At 47.8% G+C, this 22,993-nt stretch overlaps 1 protein-coding gene across 5 annotated transcripts in view; it reads right to left on the minus strand.

Annotated features, from left to right (window-relative positions):
* The window catches only part of LOC307043640 (echinoderm microtubule-associated protein-like 6), a 72,158-nt gene continuing 49,165 nt past the window's right edge, over positions 1-22,993 (minus strand). For 3 of the 5 annotated variants that reach the window (XM_079688232.1, XM_079688231.1, XM_079688230.1), the window contains 10 exons: positions 15,937-16,110; positions 15,366-15,574; positions 14,723-14,880; positions 9,556-9,670; positions 9,036-9,224; positions 4,530-4,702; positions 2,820-2,982; positions 2,299-2,553; positions 1,474-1,574; positions 1-421 (listed from right to left, as the gene is read on the minus strand). In XM_079688232.1, coding sequence (XP_079544358.1) covers positions 397-421; positions 1,474-1,574; positions 2,299-2,553; positions 2,820-2,982; positions 4,530-4,702; positions 9,036-9,224; positions 9,556-9,670; positions 14,723-14,880; positions 15,366-15,574; positions 15,937-16,110 — 1,562 coding nt within the window. In that variant the 3' untranslated portion in view covers positions 1-396. Of the gene's footprint in view, positions 422-1,473; positions 1,575-2,298; positions 2,554-2,819; positions 2,983-4,529; positions 4,703-9,035; positions 9,225-9,425; positions 9,671-14,722; positions 14,881-15,365; positions 15,575-15,936; positions 16,111-22,993 lie in introns of those variants that run through there. The other 2 variants (XR_013809425.1, XM_079688233.1) reach the window with 2 other exon arrangements.

Consider the following 22,993-nt stretch of genomic DNA (forward strand, 5'->3'; position numbering starts at 1 on the left):
ACACACACACACACACACACACACACACACACACACACACACACACACACACACACACACACACACACACACACACACACACACACTGACACACACACACACACACACACACACACACACACACACACACACACACACTGACACACACACACACACACACACACACACACACACACACACACACACACACACACACACACACACACACACACACACACACACACACACACTGACACACACACACACACACACACACTCACACTGACACACACACACTCACACACACACACACACACACACACTGATATAAAAACTCTTCACATTATATTTGAATTCTTCTGGAGGAACAGGAAGTCGCCGGATCCATCCCGCGGGTCACTTCCTTTCTGCAGCGTCTCACTGACATCTCCAGACAAACAAACTGCAGGCAGAGAAACACCTGAGATTACAGGTGAACTGTGTACAGGTGAACTCAGTACAGGTGAACTCTGTACAGGTGACCTCTGTACAGGTGAACTTTTTACAGGTGAACTCTGTACAGGTGAACTCAGTACAGGTGAACTGTGTACAGGTGAACTCAGTACAGGTGAACTCAGTACAGGTGAACTGTGTACAGGTAAACTCTGTACAGGTGAACTCAGTACAGGTGAACTCAGTACAGGTGAACTGTGTACAGGTGAACTCTGTACAGGTGAACTCAGTACAGGTGAACTCAGTACAGGTGAACTGTGTACAGGTGAACTGTGTACAGGTGAACTCTGTACAGGTGAACTGTGTACAGGTGAACTCTGTACAGGTGAACTGTGTACAGGTGAACTCTGTACAGGTGAACTGTGTACAGGTAAACTCTGTACAGGTGAACTCTGTACAGGTGAACTCAGTACAGGTGAACTCAGTACAGGTGAACTGTGTACAGGTGAACTCTGTACAGGTGAACTGTGTACAGGTGAACTCAGTACAGGTGAACTCTGTACAGGTGAACTGTGTACAGGTGAACTGTGTACAGGTGAACTCAGTACAGGTGAACTCAGTACAGGTGAACTCAGTACAGGTGAACTCTGTACAGGTGAACTGTGTACAGGTGAACTCTGTACAGGTGAACTCAGTACAGGTGAACTCAGTACAGGTGAACTCTGTACAGGTGAACTGTGTACAGGTGAACTCTGTACAGGTGAACAGGTAACACTTCATCACCAGAGATTTATGTTGATGATGACAATTTGATTTAGGGAGTTAGGGACGCACATTATTACAGTTACAGGGTCCTACACACACACACACACACACACACACACACACACACACACTCCATCAAGTCTGTCTGTCTGTCTGTGTCTGTCTGTGTCTGTCTGTCTGTCTGTCTGTCTGTCTGTCTGTCTGTCTGTCTGTCTGTCTGTCTGTCTGTCTGTCTGTCTGTGTGTCTGTGTGTGTGTGTGTGTGTGTGTGTGTGTGTGTGTGTGTGTGTGTGTGTACCTGCAGTCACTTCCTCCAGCACTAATCAGGAACTTGTCGTCACAGGAGAACCGAACGTTAGTGACGTGAGCCGAATGGCCGAAATACCTCTTGTGTTTGGCCTGAAGACAAAGGGGAGGAGCCTGTAGTTAGGGGGAGGTGCAGATGGGAGGGGCCTGTCGTTAGGGGGATATACATAGGGGAGGGGCCTATAGTTAAGGAGAGGGGCCTGTAGTTAGGGGAGGTGCATAGGGGAGGGGCCTGTAGTTGGGGGAGGGGCCTGTAGTTAGGGTTAGGTACAGAGGGGAGGAGCCTCTAGTTGGGCGAGGTACAGAGGGGAGGGTTCTATAGTTAGGGGGAGGTGGGGAGGGACCTGTACTTAGGGTTATGTACAGAGGGGAGGGGCCAGTAGTTAGGGGGAGGTACAGATGGGAGGTACAGAGGGGAGGGTTCTATAGTTAGGGGGAGGTGGGGAGGGACCTGTAGTTAGGGTTATGTACAGAGGGGAGGGGCCAGTAGTTAGTGGGAGGTACAGATGGGATGTACAGAGGGGAGGAGCCTGTAGTTAGGGGAGGTACATAGGGGAGGGGCCTATAGTAGAGGGGGAGGGGCCTGTAGTTAAGGAGCAGGTACAGAGGGGAGGAGCCTATAGTTAGGGGCATGTAAAGAGGGGAGGGGCCTATAGTAAAGGGGGAGGTACATATGGGAGGTACAGATGGGAGGGGCCTATAGTTAGGGGCAGGTACAGAGGGGAGGAGCCTGTAGTTAAGGAGCAGGTACAGAGGGGAGGAGCCATTGTACAGGGGGAGAAGACTGTGCACAGGTCAGAGGATTGGTTCCACTCACAAACTTATCGCTGCAGGGGAACTGGAACAGCTTGATGAGCCCAAAGTCGTCCCCGGTGGCCAGGCTGAGTCCGGAGTGAGACACGCAGCCACAGTTCACCTCGGCTCTCTCTGAGCTCCTGGGCCACACCCCCAGAACCTCCTCCCCCAGAACGCTGGTCCAGGTGCTCCAGGTGATCCTCTCCCACAGTGAGGGCTCAAGCAGCTTACCTGAGGGAACCTGGTGCACCTGCCGGGTGTAGCTGCTGCAGGACACCTGGAACACACACACACTCTCATAAAGACACCTGGAACACACACACACACACACACACACACACACACACACACACACACACACACACACACACACACACACACACACACACACACACACACACACACACACACACACACACACACACACACACACACACACACACACACACACACACAGACACACACACACACACACACACACACACACACACACAGACACCTTTATGTTGTGATTGGGAATGGGGGAATGCTGGGGGTCTCCACCTGGATGTGCTTGCTGTCAGCAGAGAAGTCCACCTGTAGCACGGAGCCCGGGAGGTCCTTGCAGTATCCGACCCGGTTCAGAGCCGGGCCCAGAGACAGGTCGTAGAAATCCACCGCACTCTCCAGAGAACCCACCGCCAGGAACCGGTTATCAGGACTGAACCTGGATATACAGTGTATACAGGTATATCATGTGATATACAGTGTATATCACATGATATACAGTGTATCATATACTGAGAGGGTTAAACAGCGCCCCCATCAGGACACTGCAGGAAAGTAGTGTATAAAGTTATATGTGCATCTGTTATCACTTATTAATCCGTGGGTTCAGTCTTTCAGCTTTTTCCTCATTTCTGCTCTTTAGAATACCATACGCACATTATCCCTCAGATATATAGATCCACAGTAGATAGAGCACCAGAGGCCTGTACTACGAAGCAGGATGTTCTCTTAGCGGCTAACTTCAGGTAAACTCTGGGTTTCCGGTCCTACGAAGCTGGTTCTCTTTTTAGCAGGCTAGATCTCCATGGTAACTGATGCTGAGCGGTAACCTGCCCCGGAGCAGGTTAGGTTGCAGGCTAAGAGCTCAACTCAGTGAAAGCACTGCCTGCTGACCAATCAGAGCTCAGTGTGCGGAGTTTAAAGCGATCAAGTCATATTACAGGAGAAAGGAAATACAGAAAAGCTGCCGTTGCAGGAAAGACGGCCGGCAAAAATCAGCGACTGTGTGAACGTGAACATTAATAGAATATCACCTCCCATCTTCAGAGCAATCTGACTATTAGAACATTAGCGTTAAGAAAGCTTACTTAAATATCTGCCACAACATAAGTAACCGGATCAGAGTAACATTAAGTACAGTCCGCGGCATATCACATCATAATGTATCATCTCCTTATCTGAGTCAGCTGAGCCGTATCTGGCCGTGCAACACTCACAGTGTCACATACTGGATGCAGAAGGATTATTTGAAGCAACACATTAAGTTGAGGAAACACTGGAGTCAAATGTAATGAAAGTCAGATGGTGTCTTAGACGGGGCAGTGATATCATAAACCTGTTCATGTACGCATTCAAACACTTGTTCTGTTACCAGCTGTATTCACCTTGCAGGTGCAGCTATGTGGCTTTGATCCTGGATCAAGTGTTTATTTCATGGATGTTTAAAGTTTAACTTCTTCATATGTCTAATATTATAGTTGACTTTTCATTCAGGAAGTATGACGCTGCGCTGTCAGTACGCTTCTCCATGTTTGTGATTGGTCGAATGCTCCAGATACCACCCCTTTCATGTGAACGCGCTCCTAACTAGATAGGACACGGCTGGCTTGAGTGATCCACTTGATAACCAGCGTCGTAGGTCAGTTTAGAGAGAGCGCGTATGTTTTGGATTAGGCCAACCGGCTAACTCAAACATATCCAGGTTAGGTTGAACCAGCTTCGTAGTACAGGCCTCTGGTGTCCTTGATGGCACATTAACCCTCAGATATATAGATCTATAGATCTATAGATCCACAGTAGATAGAGTAGATAGTGCACCTGATGTCCTTGATGGCACATTAACCCTCAGATATATACATATATAGATCTATAGATCCACAGTAGATAGAGTAGATAGTGCACCTGATGTCCTTGATGGCACATTAACCCTCAGATATATACATATATAGATCTATAGATCCACAGTAGATAGAGTAGATAGTGCACCTGATGTCCTGGATGGCGGCGCTGCGGTCTCTCTTCTTGCCCCACACGGTCAGAGAGTTGACGAGCAGAACGATGAACTCTCCGTTCTCCATCCCGATGGAAACCATCTCCCCGTTAGGACTGTAGGACGTGCACTTAGCGGGGTGGCCCAGACTCACCTTGTTCAGCAGTTTCTGACAACACAACAACAACAACAACATGTGAGGAACTCTTCCCAACACAACAACAACAACAACAACAACAACATGTGAGGAACTCTTCCCAACACAACAACAACAACAACAACATGTGAGGAACTCTTCCCAACACAACAACAACAACAACAACATGTGAGGAACTCTTCCCAACACAACAACAACAACAACAACAACAACATGTGAGGAACTCTTCCATACAGACACCGTTTCTCCCTCTTTAAGAAAAGACAGTCTGTAAGTAAATGCAATATGTCTCTTCTACGTGTTGATGTAGAAGAGACACGTGTCCCCTCCCTGGAAAGAGAGAGTCTCTTTACACAGAGGGGACACGTGTTGATGTAGAAGAGACACATGTCCCCTCTGTGTAAAGAGAGAGTCTCTTTCCAGGGAGGGGACACGTGTTGATCTAGAAGAGACACGTGTCCCCTCTGTGTAAAGAGAGAGTCTCTTTACACAGAGGGGACACGTGTTGATGTAGAAGAGACACGTGTCCCCTCTGTGTAAAGAGAGAGTCTCTTTCCAGGGAGGGGACACGTGTTGATCTAGAAGAGACACGTGTCCCCTCTGTGTAAAGAGAGAGTCTCTTTACACAGAGGGGACACGTGTTGATCTAGAAGAGACACGTGTCCCCTCTGTGTAAAGAGAGAGTCTCTTTACACAGAGGGGACATGTGTTGATGTAGAAGAGACACGTGTCCCCTTTGTGTAAAGAGAGAGTCTCTTTCCAGGGAGGGGGGGCATCTGATCGGTGTTTGGGTCTGTGATAGGGCGACCTCCTGCTGTGGTGTAAATGGTCTCTGATGTCTCCCTGTCAGAGACTCTGTCCCACACGGAGCAGCTGTCAGAGACTCTGTCAGAGACTATGTCCCACACGGAGCAGCTGTCAGAGACTCTGTCCCACACGGAGCAGCTGTCAGAGACTCTGTCCCACACGGAGCAGCTGTCAGAGACTCTGTCAGAGACTCTGTCCCACACGGAGCAGCTGTCAGAGACTCTGTCCCACACGGAGCAGCTGTCAGAGACTCTGTCCCACACGGAGCAGCTGTCAGAGACTCTGTCCCCACACGGAGCAGCTGTCAGAGACTCTGTCCCACACGGAGCAGCTGTCAGAGACTCTGTCCCACACGGAGCAGCTGTCAGAGACTCTGTCCCACACGGAGCAGCTGTCAGAGACTCTGTCCCACACGGAGCAGGACGCACTCAGAAAAGATCTGACAGGACTTTGCATCCAGATCGTGTTTCTTTGTCTAACTCATCATGTCCTCTCGGCAGCAGCAGCAGCTTTGAAGTCGCTGCGACTGAACTCAACGTTCTGGTTCCTCAGGTTCCTCTCCTGTCAACATACAGAGCGTCAGCCTCCATGTGGGCGGGTGGTGGTGTTCAGAGCGTGGACCCTCTCCAGAGGAGCAGTGCTGAACCCACCCCACACAGTGTATTCATGTGGCTCTGTTGGAGGAGGACTTCAGTTGCTCGTCTCCATGTGTTATTATTATGTCAACTTCTTTGTATTTGTCTGTTTGGCCTTCTGATGGCCTAACGTTGGACGACCATTTTAGTTTTCATTTCATATAACACTTTAAATTACATGAAATTATGAGCCGATTTGTTTTATGTATGTTTTGTGTGAGGACCGGAAGAATAGCTCATGCTAGTGCTAATGGCAGAGGTGGAAGTAGTGGAGTACAAATACGTTGTTACTGCACTTAAGTACATTTCTCTGGTATCAGTACTTTACTCCACTACTTATTTTTCTGACCACTTTTTACTTTCTACTTCTCACATGTTGAACTCAAATACCTGTACTTTCTACTTCTTACACGTTGAACTCAAATACCTGTACTTTCTACTTCTTACATGTTGAACTCAAATACCTGTACTTTCTACTTCTTACATGTTGAACTCAAATACCTGTACTTTCTACTTCTTACATGTTGAACTCAAATACCTGTACTTTCTACTTCTTACATGTTGAACACAAATACCTGTACTTTCTACTTCTCACATGTTGAACTCAAATACCTGTACTTTCTACTTCTTACATGTTGAACACAAATACCTGTACTTTCTACTTCTTACATGTTGAACTCAAATACCTGTACTTTCTACTTCTTACATGTTGAACACAAATACCTGTACTTTCTACTTCTTACATGTTGAACTCAAATACCTGTACTTTCTACTTCTCACATGTTGAACACAAATACCTGTACTTTCTACTTCTTACATGTTGAACTCAAATACCTGAACTTTCTACTTCTTACATGTTGAACTCAAATACCTGTACTTTCTACTTCTTACATGTTGAACTCAAATACCTGTACTTTCTACTTCTTACATTTTGAACTCAAATACCTGTACTTTCTACTTCTTACATTTTGAACTCAAATACCTGTACTTTCTACTTCTTACATGTTGAACTCAAATACCTGTACTTTCTACTTCTTACATGTTGAACTCAAATACCTGTACTTTCTACTTCTTACATTTTGAACTCAAATACCTGTACTTTCTACTTCTTACATTTTGAACTCAAATACCTGTACTTTCTACTTCTCACATGTTGAACACAAATACCTGTACTTTCTACTTCTTACATGTTGAACACAAATACCTGTACTTTCTACTTCTTACATGTTGAACTCAAATACCTGTACTTTCTACTTCTCTCATGTTGAACACAAATACCTGTACTTTCTACTTCTTACATGTTGAACACAAATACCTGTACTTTCTACTTCTCACATGTTGAACACAAATACCTGTACTTTCTACTTCTTACATGTTGAACACAAATACCTGTACTTTCTACTTCTTACATGTTGAACACAAATACCTGTACTTTCTACTTCTTACATGTTGAACTCAAATACCTGTACTTTCTACTTCTTACATGTTGAACTCAAATACCTGTACTTTCTACTTCTTACATGTTGAACACAAATACCTGTACTTTCTACTTCTTACATGTTGAACTCAAATACCTGTACTTTCTACTTCTCACATGTTGAACAAAAACAAACAATAAAGATACATCTCTGATATACTGCACACAGTATTTTTCATATTTTTATTGTACATGATTTTCATATATTTTAATTCAAAATATGTTTTTAATATAAAGAAAAAGGTTTTGATAATCTTTTTGTACTTAATTCCTATTACTGTGTTTGTGCACAATAGTACACCACAGCCAATTCCTTGTATGTGCAAACCTACTTGGCAATAAACCTGATTAGCAAGAGATCTGTGTGTACTTCTACTTGAGTACAGGATGTGTGTATTTCTACTTGAGTAAAGGATGCGTGTACTTCTACTTGAGTACAGGATGTGTGTACTTCTACTTGAGTGCAGGATGTGTGTACTTCTACCTGAGTAAAGGATGTGTGTACTTCTACTTGAGTACAGGACGTGTGTACTTCCACTTGAGTAAAGGATGTGTGTACTTCTACCTGAGTACAGGATGTGTGTACTTCTACTTGAGTAAAGGATGTGTGTACTTCTACTTGAGTACAGGACGTGTGTACTTCTACTTGAGTACAGGACGTGTGTACTTCTACTTGAGTACAGGATGTGTGTACTTCTACTTGAGTAAAGGATGCGTGTACTTCTACCTGAGTACAGGATGTGTGTACTTCTACTTGAGTAAAGGATGTGTGTACTTCTACTTGAGTACAGGACGTGTGTACTTCTACCTGAGTAAAGGATGCGTGTACTTCTACCTGAGTAAAGGATGTGTGTACTTCTACTTGAGTACAGGATGTGTGTACTTCTACTTGAGTACAGGATGTGTGTACTTCTACTTGAGTACAGGATGTGTGTACTTCTACTTGAGTAAAGGATGTGTACTTCTACTTGAGTACAGGATGTGTGTACTTCTACTTGAGTACAGGATGTGTGTACTTCTACTTGAGTACAGGATGTGTGTACTTCTACTTGAGTAAAGGATGTGTACTTCTACTTGAGTACAGGATGTGTGTACTTCTACTTGAGTAAAGGATGTGTACTTCTACTTGAGTAAAGGATGTGTACTTCTACTTGAGTACAGGATGTGTGTACTTCTATTTGAGTAAAGGATGTGTGTACTTCTACTTGAGTAAAGGATGTGTACTTCTACTTGAGTACAGGATGTGTGTACTTCTACTTGAGTAAAGGATGTGTACTTCTACTTGAGTACAGGATGTGTGTACTTCTACTTGAGTAAAGGATGTGTACTTCTACCTGAGTAAAGGATGTGTGTACTTCTACTTGTGTAAAGGATGTGTGTACTATTGGCATCTCTGAGGACGGGGAACCTGATAAAGAACACAGACCTTGTCGGCCAGGTCCCAGATGCGGATGGTGCCGTCGTCGCTGGCGGAGATGAAGACGTCTTTGAAGGGGTGGGCGGCGAGCCCCCAGATGCCCCCCTGAGTGTGGCCGTTGATCATGGTGTTGGAGGCGGCGTTCTTCTCCCCCACCTCGATGATCTCCCCATCCTTCGTGCCCACCAGGATCTTCCCCTAAGGACAGAGAGGAGGTCAGGAGCACCTCTGGACTCACACGGTCTCAACAGGGGGTCCTCAGAGGGAGGAGCATCAGGACTAACCCTACCAGACTCAGAGACAGTTTCATCCCACATAGGACCATGAGACACCTGAACTCTGAGAGGAACACCCATACACATTCATCTGCTTCGTGCTAATGATTTATCTATATCTCACATTCCATCTACTTGTAGACTCTTCTATTTGTATCAGTTCTATGTATTCATGTTGCTCTGCTGGAGGAGGACTCCAGTCTCTCATGTCCATGTCTCCTCTGTAGCTGCTGCATGATGATGAAGAGCCGTACCTTCCCCCTGCAGACAGACCTCACGTTCTCCACCGGCTGACCCGTCTCCAGCTGGAAGGCTCTGCAGCGTTTCATCTCCTGATCCCACAGCTTCACCGCTCCACCCTCCTTCGTCCTGGACACAGCAGCATTACTCACTACGCCTGAACACACCACGTTACTCTCTACACCTGAACACACCACGTAACTCTCTACACCTGAACACACCACGTTACTCTCTACACCTGAACGCACCACGTTACTCTCTACACCTGAACACACCACGTTACTCTCTACACCTGAACACACCGCGTTACTCACTACACCTGAACACACCACGTTACTCACTACACCTGAACGCACCACGTTACTCTCTACACCTGAACACACCGCGTTACTCACTACACCTGAACACACCACATTACTCACTACACCTGAACGCACCACGTTACTCACTACACCTGAACACACCACGTTACTCACTACACCTGAACACACCACGTTACTCTCTACACCTGAACACACCACATTACTCACTACACCTGAACACAACACGTAACTCACTACACCTGAACACACCACGTAACTCACCACACCTGAACGCACCACGTTACTCACTACACCTGAACACACCACGTAACTCACCACACCTGAACGCACCACGTTACTCACTACACCTGAACGCACCACGTAACTCTCTACACCTGAACGCACCACGTTACTCACTACACCTGAACGCACCACGTAACTCACCACACCTGAACGCACCACGTAACTCACTACACCTGAACACACCACGTTACTCACTACACCTGAACGCACCACGTTACTCACTACACCTGAACACACCACGTTACTCACTACACCTGAACACACCACGTTACTCTCTACACCTGAACACACCACGTTACTCACTACACCTGAACACACCATGTTACTCACTACACCTGAACGCACCACGTTACTCACTACACCTGAACACACCACGTAACTCACTACACCTGAACACACCACGTTACTCACTACACCTGAACCTACCACGTAACTCACTACACCTGAACGCACCACGTTACTCACTACACCTGAACACACCACGTTACTCACTACACCTGAACACACCACCTTACTCTCTACACCTGAACACACCACGTTACTCTCTACACCTGAACACACCACGTTACTCTCTACACCTGAATGCACCAAGTAACTCACTACACCTGAACGCACCACGTAACTCTCTACACCTGAACGCACCACGTTACTCTCTACACCTGAACGCACCACGTTACTCACTACACCTGAACACACCACGTTACTCACTACACCTGAACACACCACGTTACTCACTACACCTGAACACACCACGTTACTCACTACACCTGAACACACCACGTTACTCTCTACACCTGAACACACCACGTTACTCACTACACCTGAACACACCATGTTACTCACTACACCTGAACGCACCACGTTACTCACTACACCTGAACACACCACGTAACTCACTACACCTGAACACACCACGTTACTCACTACACCTGAACACACCACGTAACTCACTACACCTGAACGCACCACGTTACTCACTACACCTGAACACACCACGTTACTCACTACACCTGAACACACCACCTTACTCTCTACACCTGAACACACCACGTTACTCTCTACACCTGAACACACCACGTTACTCTCTACACCTGAATGCACCAAGTAACTCACTACACCTGAACACACCACGTAACTCTCTACACCTGAACGCACCACGTTACTCTCTACACCTGAACGCACCACGTTACTCACTACACCTGAACACACCACATTACTCACTACACCTGAACACACCACGTTACTCACTACACCTGAACACACCACGTTACTCACTACACCTGAACACACCACGTTACTCTCTACACCTGAACACACCACGTTACTCACTACACCTGAACACACCATGTTACTCACTACACCTGAACGCACCACGTTACTCACTACACCTGAACACACCACGTAACTCACTACACCTGAACACACCACGTTACTCACTACACCTGAACACACCACGTAACTCACTACACCTGAACGCACCACGTAACTCACTACACCTGAACGCACCACGTTACTCACTACACCTGAACACACCACGTAACTCACTACACCTGAACGCACCACGTTACTCACTACACCTGAACACACCACGTTACTCACTACACCTGAACACACCACCTTACTCTCTACACCTGAACACACCACGTTACTCACTACACCTGAACGCACCACGTAACTCACTACACCTGAACACACCACGTTACTCACTACACCTGAACGCACCACGTAACTCACTACACCTGAACACACCACGTTACTCACTGCACCTGAACGCACCACGTAACTCACTACACCTGAACGCACCACGTTACTCACTACACCTGAACACACCACGTAACTCTCTACACCTGAACGCACCACGTTACTCTCTACACCTGAACGCACCACGTAACTCACTACACCTGAACACACCACGTTACTCACTACACCTGAACGAACCACGTAACTCACTACACCTGAACACACCACGTTACTCACTACACCTGAACGCACCACGTAACTCACTACACCTGAACACACCACGTTACTCACTGCACCTGAACACACCACGTAACTCACTACACCTGAACACACCACGTTACTCACTACACCTGAACACACCACGTTACTCTCTACACCTGAACACACCACGTAACTCACTACACCTGAACACACCACGTTACTCTCTACATCTGAACACACCACGTTACTCTCTACACCTGAACACACCACGTAACTCACTACACCTGAACGCACCACGTAACTCACTACACCTGAACACACCACGTAACTCTCTACACCTGAACGCACCACGTTACTCTCTACACCTGAACACACCACGTAACTCACTACACCTGAACACACCACGTTACTCACTACACCTGAACGCACCACGTAACTCACTACACCTGAACACAACACGTTACTCATTACACCTTAACGCACCACGTTACTCACTACACCTGAACACACCACGTAACTCACTACACCTGAACACACCACGTTACTCTCTACACCTGAACACACCACGTTACTCACTCCACCTGAACACACCACGTTACTCACTACACCTGAACACACCACGTTACTCACTACACCTGAACACACCACGTTACTCTCTACACCTGAACACACCACTTAACTCACTACACCTGAACACACCACGTTACTCACTACACCTGAACACACCACGTTACTCACTACACCTGAACACACCACGTTACTCTCTACACCTGAACACACCACGTTACTCACTACACCTGAACACACCACGTTACTCACTACACCTGAACACACCACGTTACTCACTACACCTGAACACACCACGTTACTCACTACACCTGAACACACCACGTTACTCTCTACACCTGAACGCACCACTTAACTCACTACACCTGAACACACCACGTTACTCACTACACCTGAACGCACCACGTAACTCACTACACCTGAACACACCACGTTACTCACTACACCTGAACACACCACGTAACTCACTACACCTGAACACACCACGTAACAAACTAAACCTGAACACACATCACGTAACTCACTACACCTGAACACACCACGTAACAAACTACACCTGAACACACCACGTTACTCTCTACACCTGAACACACCATGTTACTCACTACACCTGAACACACCATGTAACTCACTACACCTGAACACACCACGTTACTCACTACACCTGAACACACCACGTTACTCACTACACCTGAACACACCACGTTTCTCACTACACCTGAACACACCACGTTACTCACTACACCTGAACACACCACGTTACTCTCTACACCTGAACAAACCACGTTACTCACTACACCTGAACACACCACGATACTCACTACACCTGAACACACCACGTTACTCACTACACCTGAACACACCACGTTACTCACTACACCTGAACACACCACGTTACTCACTACACCTGAACACACCACGTTACTCTCTACGCCTGAACACACCACGTTACTCACTCCACCTGAACAAACCACGTTACTCACTACACTTGAACACACCACGTTACTCTCTACAGCTGTCCATCACACACAGGTGCATGAAGCAGAGATCTAGTGGTCAAAGGCAATCCCAGTGAAGACTAACCCTATAAATACCAATGATCCCATGTAATTAGCATACTCTCCATTATTAGCGTTAGCATACTGGTTTCTGACAGGAAGTTAAACCGGTCATTAAATCCTCTATCATCTGTTTTATATAGCTGTGAAAGTATCTCCAGCCTCTCATTAAAACTACATTTCACAAGATATCTTTGAACACTTGGACCGGTATTCATTTTAACTGAAAACCCTTGAACGCAACATAATGCGAATCTATGGAACTCCTGAGTGCTACTAGTAGCTAACAGCGGACAGCTAACGGTTAACAGCTAATGGCTAACAGCTAACGGCTAACGTTTAACAGCGGACAGCTAACGGCTAAGAGCGGACGGCTAACAACTAACGGGTAACAGCGGACGGGTAACAGCGGACGGGTAACAGCGGACGGGTAACAGCGGATGGCTAACGGTTAACAGCTAAGGGCTAACAGCTAATCGCTAACAGCGGATGGCTAACGGCGAACAGCTAATGGCTAACAGTTGACGGCTAACGGATAACAGCTAACGGCTAACAGCGGACAGCTAACAGTTAACAGCAGACAGCTAATGGCTAACAGCGGACGGCTAACAGCGGACGGCTAACGGTTAACAGCGGACACCTAACGATTAACAGCTAACGGCTACCAGCGGACAGCTAACGGTTAACAGCTAACGGCTAACAGCTAATGGCTAACAGCGGACAGCTAACGGCTAACAGCGGACGGCTAACAGCTAACAGTTAACAGCTAACAGTTAAGAGCTAACGGCAAACAGCTAACAGTAAACAGCTAACGGCCAACAGCGGACAGTTAACAGCTAACAGTTAAAAGCTAACGGCAAACAGCTAACAGTAAACAGCTAACAGCTAACAGTTGACAGCTAACAGTTGACAGCTAACCTTTGTATCTCTCCTGCAGATTTTGACACTGATTTGTATGCTATGCTAACCATTATTTTAGCGGGGTGACACTTCTGAATGTCTTTACTCACGGCCTCTCCTTCCCCCCGGTGACGATCAGGCCGTCCCTCAGCGTGGTGTACATCGTGAACACCGGGCCGCTGTGTGCCTTCGCCACCACGCGCACCAGGAAGTGCTCCCTCCACACGAACACGTCTCCATTGATGGCGCCGGTGAACGTCAGGTTGTTCTGGAGGAAACAGACACTGAGCCATCAGGAGAATAGAAACCTGACAGAGTTCATGTGAGAAGAGATTTAAAGCTCTCCTATCATGCAAAATGCACTTTTTGATGTCTTCTCCACATCACCATGTGTCCCCGGTGTGTCAGGAGACTCACAAAGTGATGTCTTCTCTAAATCTAGTGTGTCCCCCGTGTGTCGCAGACTCACTAAGTGATGTCTTCTCTACATCACCATGTGTCCCCGGTGTGTCCCCGGTGTGTCAGGAGACTCACAAAGTGACAACAATGGAGCTGATTCAGATTTGTCATGACATTACTAAAATGTGGGCGGGCTTTACACCCACGGGACCAATCAGAAACGTTGCTGTCGGAAACAATGAGACGTGTTTTGGTATTTTGAGCAAAACACGTCATAGACATGTTTTTTATATATTTGTATATATCTGAGACCCATAATATATGCCTATAAATGGTGAGAGATGTTGAACTTACAGCACCGAAGGCCACAGACAGCATGGTCTGCATGCGGCCGTCCTCAACCGCTCCGATCACTCCCTTCTTGTAAACCAGCGAGCCGCCCACCAGGGTCCAGAACTTGATGTGTTTGATTCCCACCGACACAAACTGGGTGTCTGAGTCCGGCCTGAACTCCACCACGAATATCCGCTCAGCATGGCCGCCTTTACAGGTCACCTTGGTGCCTGGGGGGGGGGGGACGGACAGAGGGCAGCTTCAGAGAGGTGGTACTCTGTGGTGCGTTTAGAGTACATAATACACAGCAGCTGCTTCTCCTTTTACTGAGGCTCGGAGCCTCTGATGACGTCACGGTAGAAACTATGAACCTTGTTTTTGGCATTATAACAAAGAGCTGAAGCCTGTTCGCCACCTCCACACGGTGATGGTTTGTTCAGGCTCCACCTACCTTCCTGCCACCTCCACACGGTGATGGTGTGTTCAGGCTCCACCTACCTTCCTGCCACCTCCACACGGTGATGGTGTGTTCAGGCTCCACCTACCTTCCTGCCACCTCCACACAGTGATGGTGTGTTCAGGCTCCACGTACCTTCCTGCCACCTCCACACAGTGATGGTGTGTTCAGGCTCCACCCCCACGGACAGCAGCAGCTTTCCTGTGGCGCTGAAGTTAACGTAGCCCACGCCTTTAGCATGAGAGCAGCGCAGGATGGAGAGCGTCTGCTTGGTGAGGGCGTCCCACACATGGATGGAGGGAGAGAGGCCTGTAGGGGAGAACCAGAGACATAGAACCAGAGCACTGAAGAACTAGGAACATAGAACCAGAGCACTGAAGAACTAGGAACCGAAGCATCTCTTAACACAGGACCTAAGGATTCAAGGAGCCTTGGACCAGAGGACCTACGGCGGCACGGTGGGACTTGGGAACCTGGTCCCATATAACTTAGGAAACAAAAAAACATGGGACTGAGGAACCTAAGAACCATTGGACTAAGGAACCTAATATCCTCTTGACTAGATACACATAGGACGTAGAAACCAAATAAACATAGGATTTGGGAACATACCGTAGCAACTATTGGACTTAAAAACAAAAGAGTCAGGTGGTCAGGCACTGTGGAACAACACAAGGGAAGGTTTTGCGGAACCAAAAGGATGAGGAACCCAAGGTAATGAGCAGAAAAGGACAGGGGGAAACTTAAGAAATGAAGCACTTAGTAAGGAACCAAGAACAGAGAAACAGCAGAACAACTTAAACACAAAATGAAAGAGTTTATTGGCCAAGGAACCAGAGAGCCAAGGATTCAAGGACAGAGGAGGTAAGAAAGGAGAACCAAAGGAACCTGAGGAGAGGAGGTGCTGAGTATCAGGGAGACTAACAGGCTAATATTAAAGAGGGGGGAGATGGGGGGAACCATCTTATATTTAAGGACCAGGTTCGACTCTTAGGGATCGACATGCTTATTCAACAGAGAAACTGGTGAGTGTTTGGGATTCAGAGAGGAACCTCTAAACTGCATCTGAACACAGTAACAGAACCTTATTCACGCCTGGGGCCACGATCACATCCTGTCTGAACACAGTTACAGAACCTTATTCACGCCTGGGGCCACGATCACATCCTGTCTGAACACAGTTACAGAGAACCTTATTCACGCCTGAGGCCACGATCACATCCTGTCTGAACACAGTAACAGAGAACCTTATTCACGCCTGAGGCCACGATCACATCCTGTCTGAACACAGTAACAGAGAACCTTATTCACGCCTGGGCCCACGATCACATCCTGTCTGAACACAGTAACAGAGAACCTTATTCACGCCTGGGGCCACGATCACATCCTGTCTGAACACAGTTACAGAGAACCTTATTCACGCCTGAGGCCAAGATCACATCCTGTCTGAACACAGTTACAGAGAACCTTATTCACGCCTGGGCCCACGATCACATCCTGTCTGAACACAGTAACAGAGAACCTTATTCACGCCTGAGGCCACGATCACATCCTGTCTGAACACAGTAACAGAGAACCTTATTCACGCCTGAGGCCACGATCACATCCTGTCCGAACACAGTTACAGAGAACCTTATTCACGCCTGGGGCCACGATCACATCCTGTCTGAACACAGTTACAGAACCTTATTCACGCCTGAGGCCACGATCACATCCTGTCTGAACACAGTTACAGAACCTTATTCACGCCTGAGGCCACGATCACATCCTGTCTGAACACAGTAACAGAGAACCTTATTTACGCCTGAGGCCACGATCACATCCTGTCTGAACACAGTTACAGAGAACCTTATTCACGCCTGAGGCCACGATCACATCCTGTCTGAACACAGTAACAGAGAACCTTATTCACGCCTGGGGCCACGATCACATCCTGTCTGAACACAGTTACAGAGAACCTTATTCACGCCTGGGACCACGATCACATCCTGTCTGAACACAGTTAGAGAGAACCTTATTCACGCCTGAGGCCACGATCACATCCTGTCTGAACACAGTAACAGAGAACCTTATTTACGCCTGAGGCCACGATCACATCCTGTCTGAACACAGTTACAGAGAACCTTATTCACGCCTGAGGCCACGATCACATCCTGTCTGAACACAGTAACAGAGAACCTTATTCACGCCTGGGGCCACGATCACATCCTGTCTGAACACAGTTACAGAGAACCTTATTCACGCCTGGGGCAACGATCACATCCTGTCTGAACACAGTAACAGAGAACCTTATTCACGCCTGAGGCCACGATCACATCCTGTCTGAACACAGTTAGAGAGAACCTTATTCACGCCTGAGGCCACGATCACATCCTGTCTGAACACAGTTAGAGAGAACCTTATTCACGCCTGAGGCCACGATCACATCCTGTCTGAACACAGTTACAGAGAACCTTATTCACGCCTGGGGCCACGATCACATCCTGTCTGAACACAGTAACAGAGAACCTTATTCACGCCTGGGGCCACGATCACATCCTGTCTGAACACAGTTAGAGAACCTTATTCACGCCTGGGGCCACGATCACATCCTGTCTGAACACAGTTACAGAGAACCTTATTCACGCCTGAGGCCACGATCACATCCTGTCTGAACACAGTTAGAGAACCTTATTCACGCCTGGGGCCACGATCACATCCTGTCTGAACACAGTTACAGAGAACCTTATTCACGCCTGGGGCCACGATCACATCCTGTCTGAACACAGTTACAGAGAACCTTATTCACGCCTGAGGCCACGATCACATCCTGTCTGAACACAGTAAGAGAGAACCTTATTCACGCCTGGGGCCACGATCACATCCTGTCTGAACACAGTAAGAGAGAACCTTATTCACGCCTGGGGCCACGATCACATCCTGTCTGAACACAGTAAGAGAGAACCTTATTCACGCCTGGGGCCACGATCACATCCTGTCTGAACACAGTAAGAGAGAACCTTATTCACGCCTGAGGCCACGATCACATCCTGTCTGAACACAGTTACAGAGAACCTTATTCACGCCTGGGGCCACGATCACATCCTGTCTGAACACAGTTACAGAGAACCTTATTCACGCCTGAGGCCACGATCACATCCTGTCTGAACACAGTAAGAGAGAACCTTATTCACGCCTGGGGCCACGATCACATCCTGTCTGAACACAGTTACAGAGAACCTTATTCACGCCTGAGGCCACGATCACATCCTGTCTGAACACAGTAACAGAGAACCTTATTCACGCCTGGGGCCACGATCACATCCTGTCTGAACACAGTAACAGAGAACCTTATTCACGCCTGGGGCCACGATCACATCCTGTCTGAACACAGTTACAGAGAACCTTATTCACGCCTGAGGCCACGATCACATCCTGTCTGAACACAGTTAGAGAGAACCTTATTCACGCCTGGGGCCACGATCACATCCTGTCTGAACACAGTAACAGAGAACCTTATTCACGCCTGGGGCCACGATCACATCCTGTCTGAACACAGTTACAGAGAACCTTATTCACGCCTGAGGCCACGATCACATCCTGTCTGAACACAGTAACAGAGAACCTTATTCACGCCTGAGGCCACGATCACATCCTGTCTGAACACAGTAACAGAGAACCTTATTCACGCCTGAGGCCACGATCACATCCTGTCCGAACACAGTTACAGAGAACCTTATTCACGCCTGGGGCCACGATCACATCCTGTCTGAACACAGTTACAGAACCTTATTCACGCCTGAGGCCACGATCACATCCTGTCTGAACACAGTTACAGAACCTTATTCACGCCTGAGGCCACGATCACATCCTGTCTGAACACAGTAACAGAGAACCTTATTCACGCCTGAGGCCACGATCACATCCTGTCTGAACACAGTTACAGAGAACCTTATTCACGCCTGAGGCCACGATCACATCCTGTCTGAACACAGTTACAGAGAACCTTATTCACGCCTGGGGCCACGATCACATCCTGTCTGAACAAAGTTACAGAGAACCTTATTCACGCCTGAGGCCACGATCACATCCTGTCTGAACACAGTAACAGAGAACCTTATTCACGCCTGGGGCCACGATCACATCCTGTCTGAACACAGTAACAGAGAACCTTATTCACGCCTGAGGCCACGATCACATCCTGTCTGAACACAGTTAGAGAACCTTATTCACGCCTGGGGCCACGATCACATCCTGTCTGAACACAGTTAGAGAACTTTATTCACGCCTGAGGCCACGATCACATCCTGTCTGAACACAGTAACAGAGAACCTTATTCACGCCTGGGGCCACGATCACATCCTGTCTGAACACAGTTACAGAGAACCTTATTCACGCCTGAGGCCACGATCACATCCTGTCTGAACACAGTTACAGAGAACCTTATTCACGCCTGGGGCCACGATCACATCCTGTCTGAACACAGTTACAGAGAACCTTATTCACGCCTGGGGCCACGATCACATCCTGTCTGAACACAGTAACAGAGAACCTTATTCACGCCTGGGGCCACGATCACATCCTGTCTGAACACAGTTACAGAGAACCTTATTCACGCCTGGGGCAACGATCACATCCTGTCTGAACACAGTTACAGAGAACCTTATTCACGCCTGAGGCCACGATCACATCCTGTCTGAACACAGTAACAGAGAACCTTATTCACGCCTGGGGCCACGATCACATCCTGTCTGAACACAGTTACAGAGAACCTTATTCACGCCTGGGACCACGATCACATCCTGTCTGAACACAGTTAGAGAGAACCTTATTCACGCCTGAGGCCACGATCACATCCTGTCTGAACACAGTAACAGAGAACCTTATTCACGCCTGAGGCCACGATCACATCCTGTCTGAACACAGTAACAGAGAACCTTATTCACGCCTGGGACCACGATCACATCCTGTCTGAACACAGTTAGAGAGAACCTTATTCACGCCTGGGGCAACGATCACATCCTGTCTGAACACAGTAACAGAGAACCTTATTCACGCCTGAGGCCACGATCACATCCTGTCTGAACACAGTTAGAGAGAACCTTATTCACGCCTGAGGCCACGATCACATCCTGTCTGAACACAGTTAGAGAGAACCTTATTCACGCCTGAGGCCACGATCACATCCTGTCTGAACACAGTTACAGAGAACCTTATTCACGCCTGGGGCCACGATCACATCCTGTCTGAACACAGTAACAGAGAACCTTATTCACGCCTGGGGCCACGATCACATCCTGTCTGAACACAGTTAGAGAACCTTATTCACGCCTGGGGCCACGATCACATCCTGTCTGAACACAGTTACAGAGAACCTTATTCACGCCTGAGGCCACGATCACATCCTGTCTGAACACAGTTAGAGAACCTTATTCACGCCTGGGGCCACGATCACATCCTGTCTGAACACAGTTACAGAGAACCTTATTCACGCCTGGGGCCACGATCACATCCTGTCTGAACACAGTTACAGAGAACCTTATTCACGCCTGAGGCCACGATCACATCCTGTCTGAACACAGTAAGAGAGAACCTTATTCACGCCTGGGGCCACGATCACATCCTGTCTGAACACAGTAAGAGAGAACCTTATTCACGCCTGAGGCCACGATCACATCCTGTCTGAACACAGTTACAGAGAACCTTATTCACGCCTGGGGCCACGATCACATCCTGTCTGAACACAGTTACAGAGAACCTTATTCACGCCTGAGGCCACGATCACATCCTGTCTGAACACAGTAAGAGAGAACCTTATTCACGCCTGGGGCCACGATCACATCCTGTCTGAACACAGTTACAGAGAACCTTATTCACGCCTGAGGCCACGATCACATCCTGTCTGAACACAGTAACAGAGAACCTTATTCACGCCTGGGGCCACGATCACATCCTGTCTGAACACAGTAACAGAGAACCTTATTCACGCCTGGGGCCACGATCACATCCTGTCTGAACACAGTTACAGAGAACCTTATTCACGCCTGAGGCCACGATCACATCCTGTCTGAACACAGTTAGAGAGAACCTTATTCACGCCTGGGGCCACGATCACATCCTGTCTGAACACAGTAACAGAGAACCTTATTCACGCCTGGGGCCACGATCACATCCTGTCTGAACACAGTTACAGAGAACCTTATTCACGCCTGGGGCCACGATCACATCCTGTCTGAACACAGTAACAGAGAACCTTATTCACGCCTGGGGCCACGATCACATCCTGTCTGAACACAGTAACAGAGAACCTTATTCACGCCTGGGGCCACGATCACATCCTGTCTGAACACAGTTACAGAGAACCTTATTCACGCCTGAGGCCACGATCACATCCTGTCTGAACACAGTAACAGAGAACCTTATTCACGCCTGAGGCCACGATCACATCCTGTCCGAACACAGTTACAGAGAACCTTATTCACGCCTGGGGCCACGATCACATCCTGTCTGAACACAGTTACAGAACCTTATTCACGCCTGAGGCCACGATCACATCCTGTCTGAACACAGTTACAGAACCTTATTCACGCCTGAGGCCACGATCACATCCTGTCTGAACACAGTAACAGAGAACCTTATTCACGCCTGAGGCCACGATCACATCCTGTCTGAACACAGTTACAGAGAACCTTATTCACGCCTGAGGCCACGATCACATCCTGTCTGAACACAGTTACAGAGAACCTTATTCACGCCTGAGGCCACGATCACATCCTGTCTGAACACAGTTACAGAGAACCTTATTCACGCCTGGGGCCACGATCACATCCTGTCTGAACACAGTTACAGAGAACCTTATTCACGCCTGGGACCACGATCACATCCTGTCTGAACACAGTTACAGAGAACCTTATTCACGCCTGGGGCCACGATCACATCCTGTCTGAACACAGTTACAGAGAACCTTATTCACGCCTGGGACCACGATCACATCCTGTCTGAACACAGTTAGAGAGAACCTTATTCACGCCTGAGGCCACGATCACATCCTGTCTGAACACAGTTACAGAGAACCTTATTCACGCCTGGGGCCACGATCACATCCTGTCTGAACACAGTTACAGAGAACCTTATTCACGCCTGGGGCCACGATCACATCCTGTCTGAACACAGTTACAGAGAACCTTATTCACGCCTGGGACCACGATCACAT

This window comes from Notothenia rossii, assembly GCF_949606895.1.
Source record: "Notothenia rossii genome assembly, chromosome: 1".
Taxonomy (NCBI): domain Eukaryota; kingdom Metazoa; phylum Chordata; class Actinopteri; order Perciformes; family Nototheniidae; genus Notothenia; species Notothenia rossii.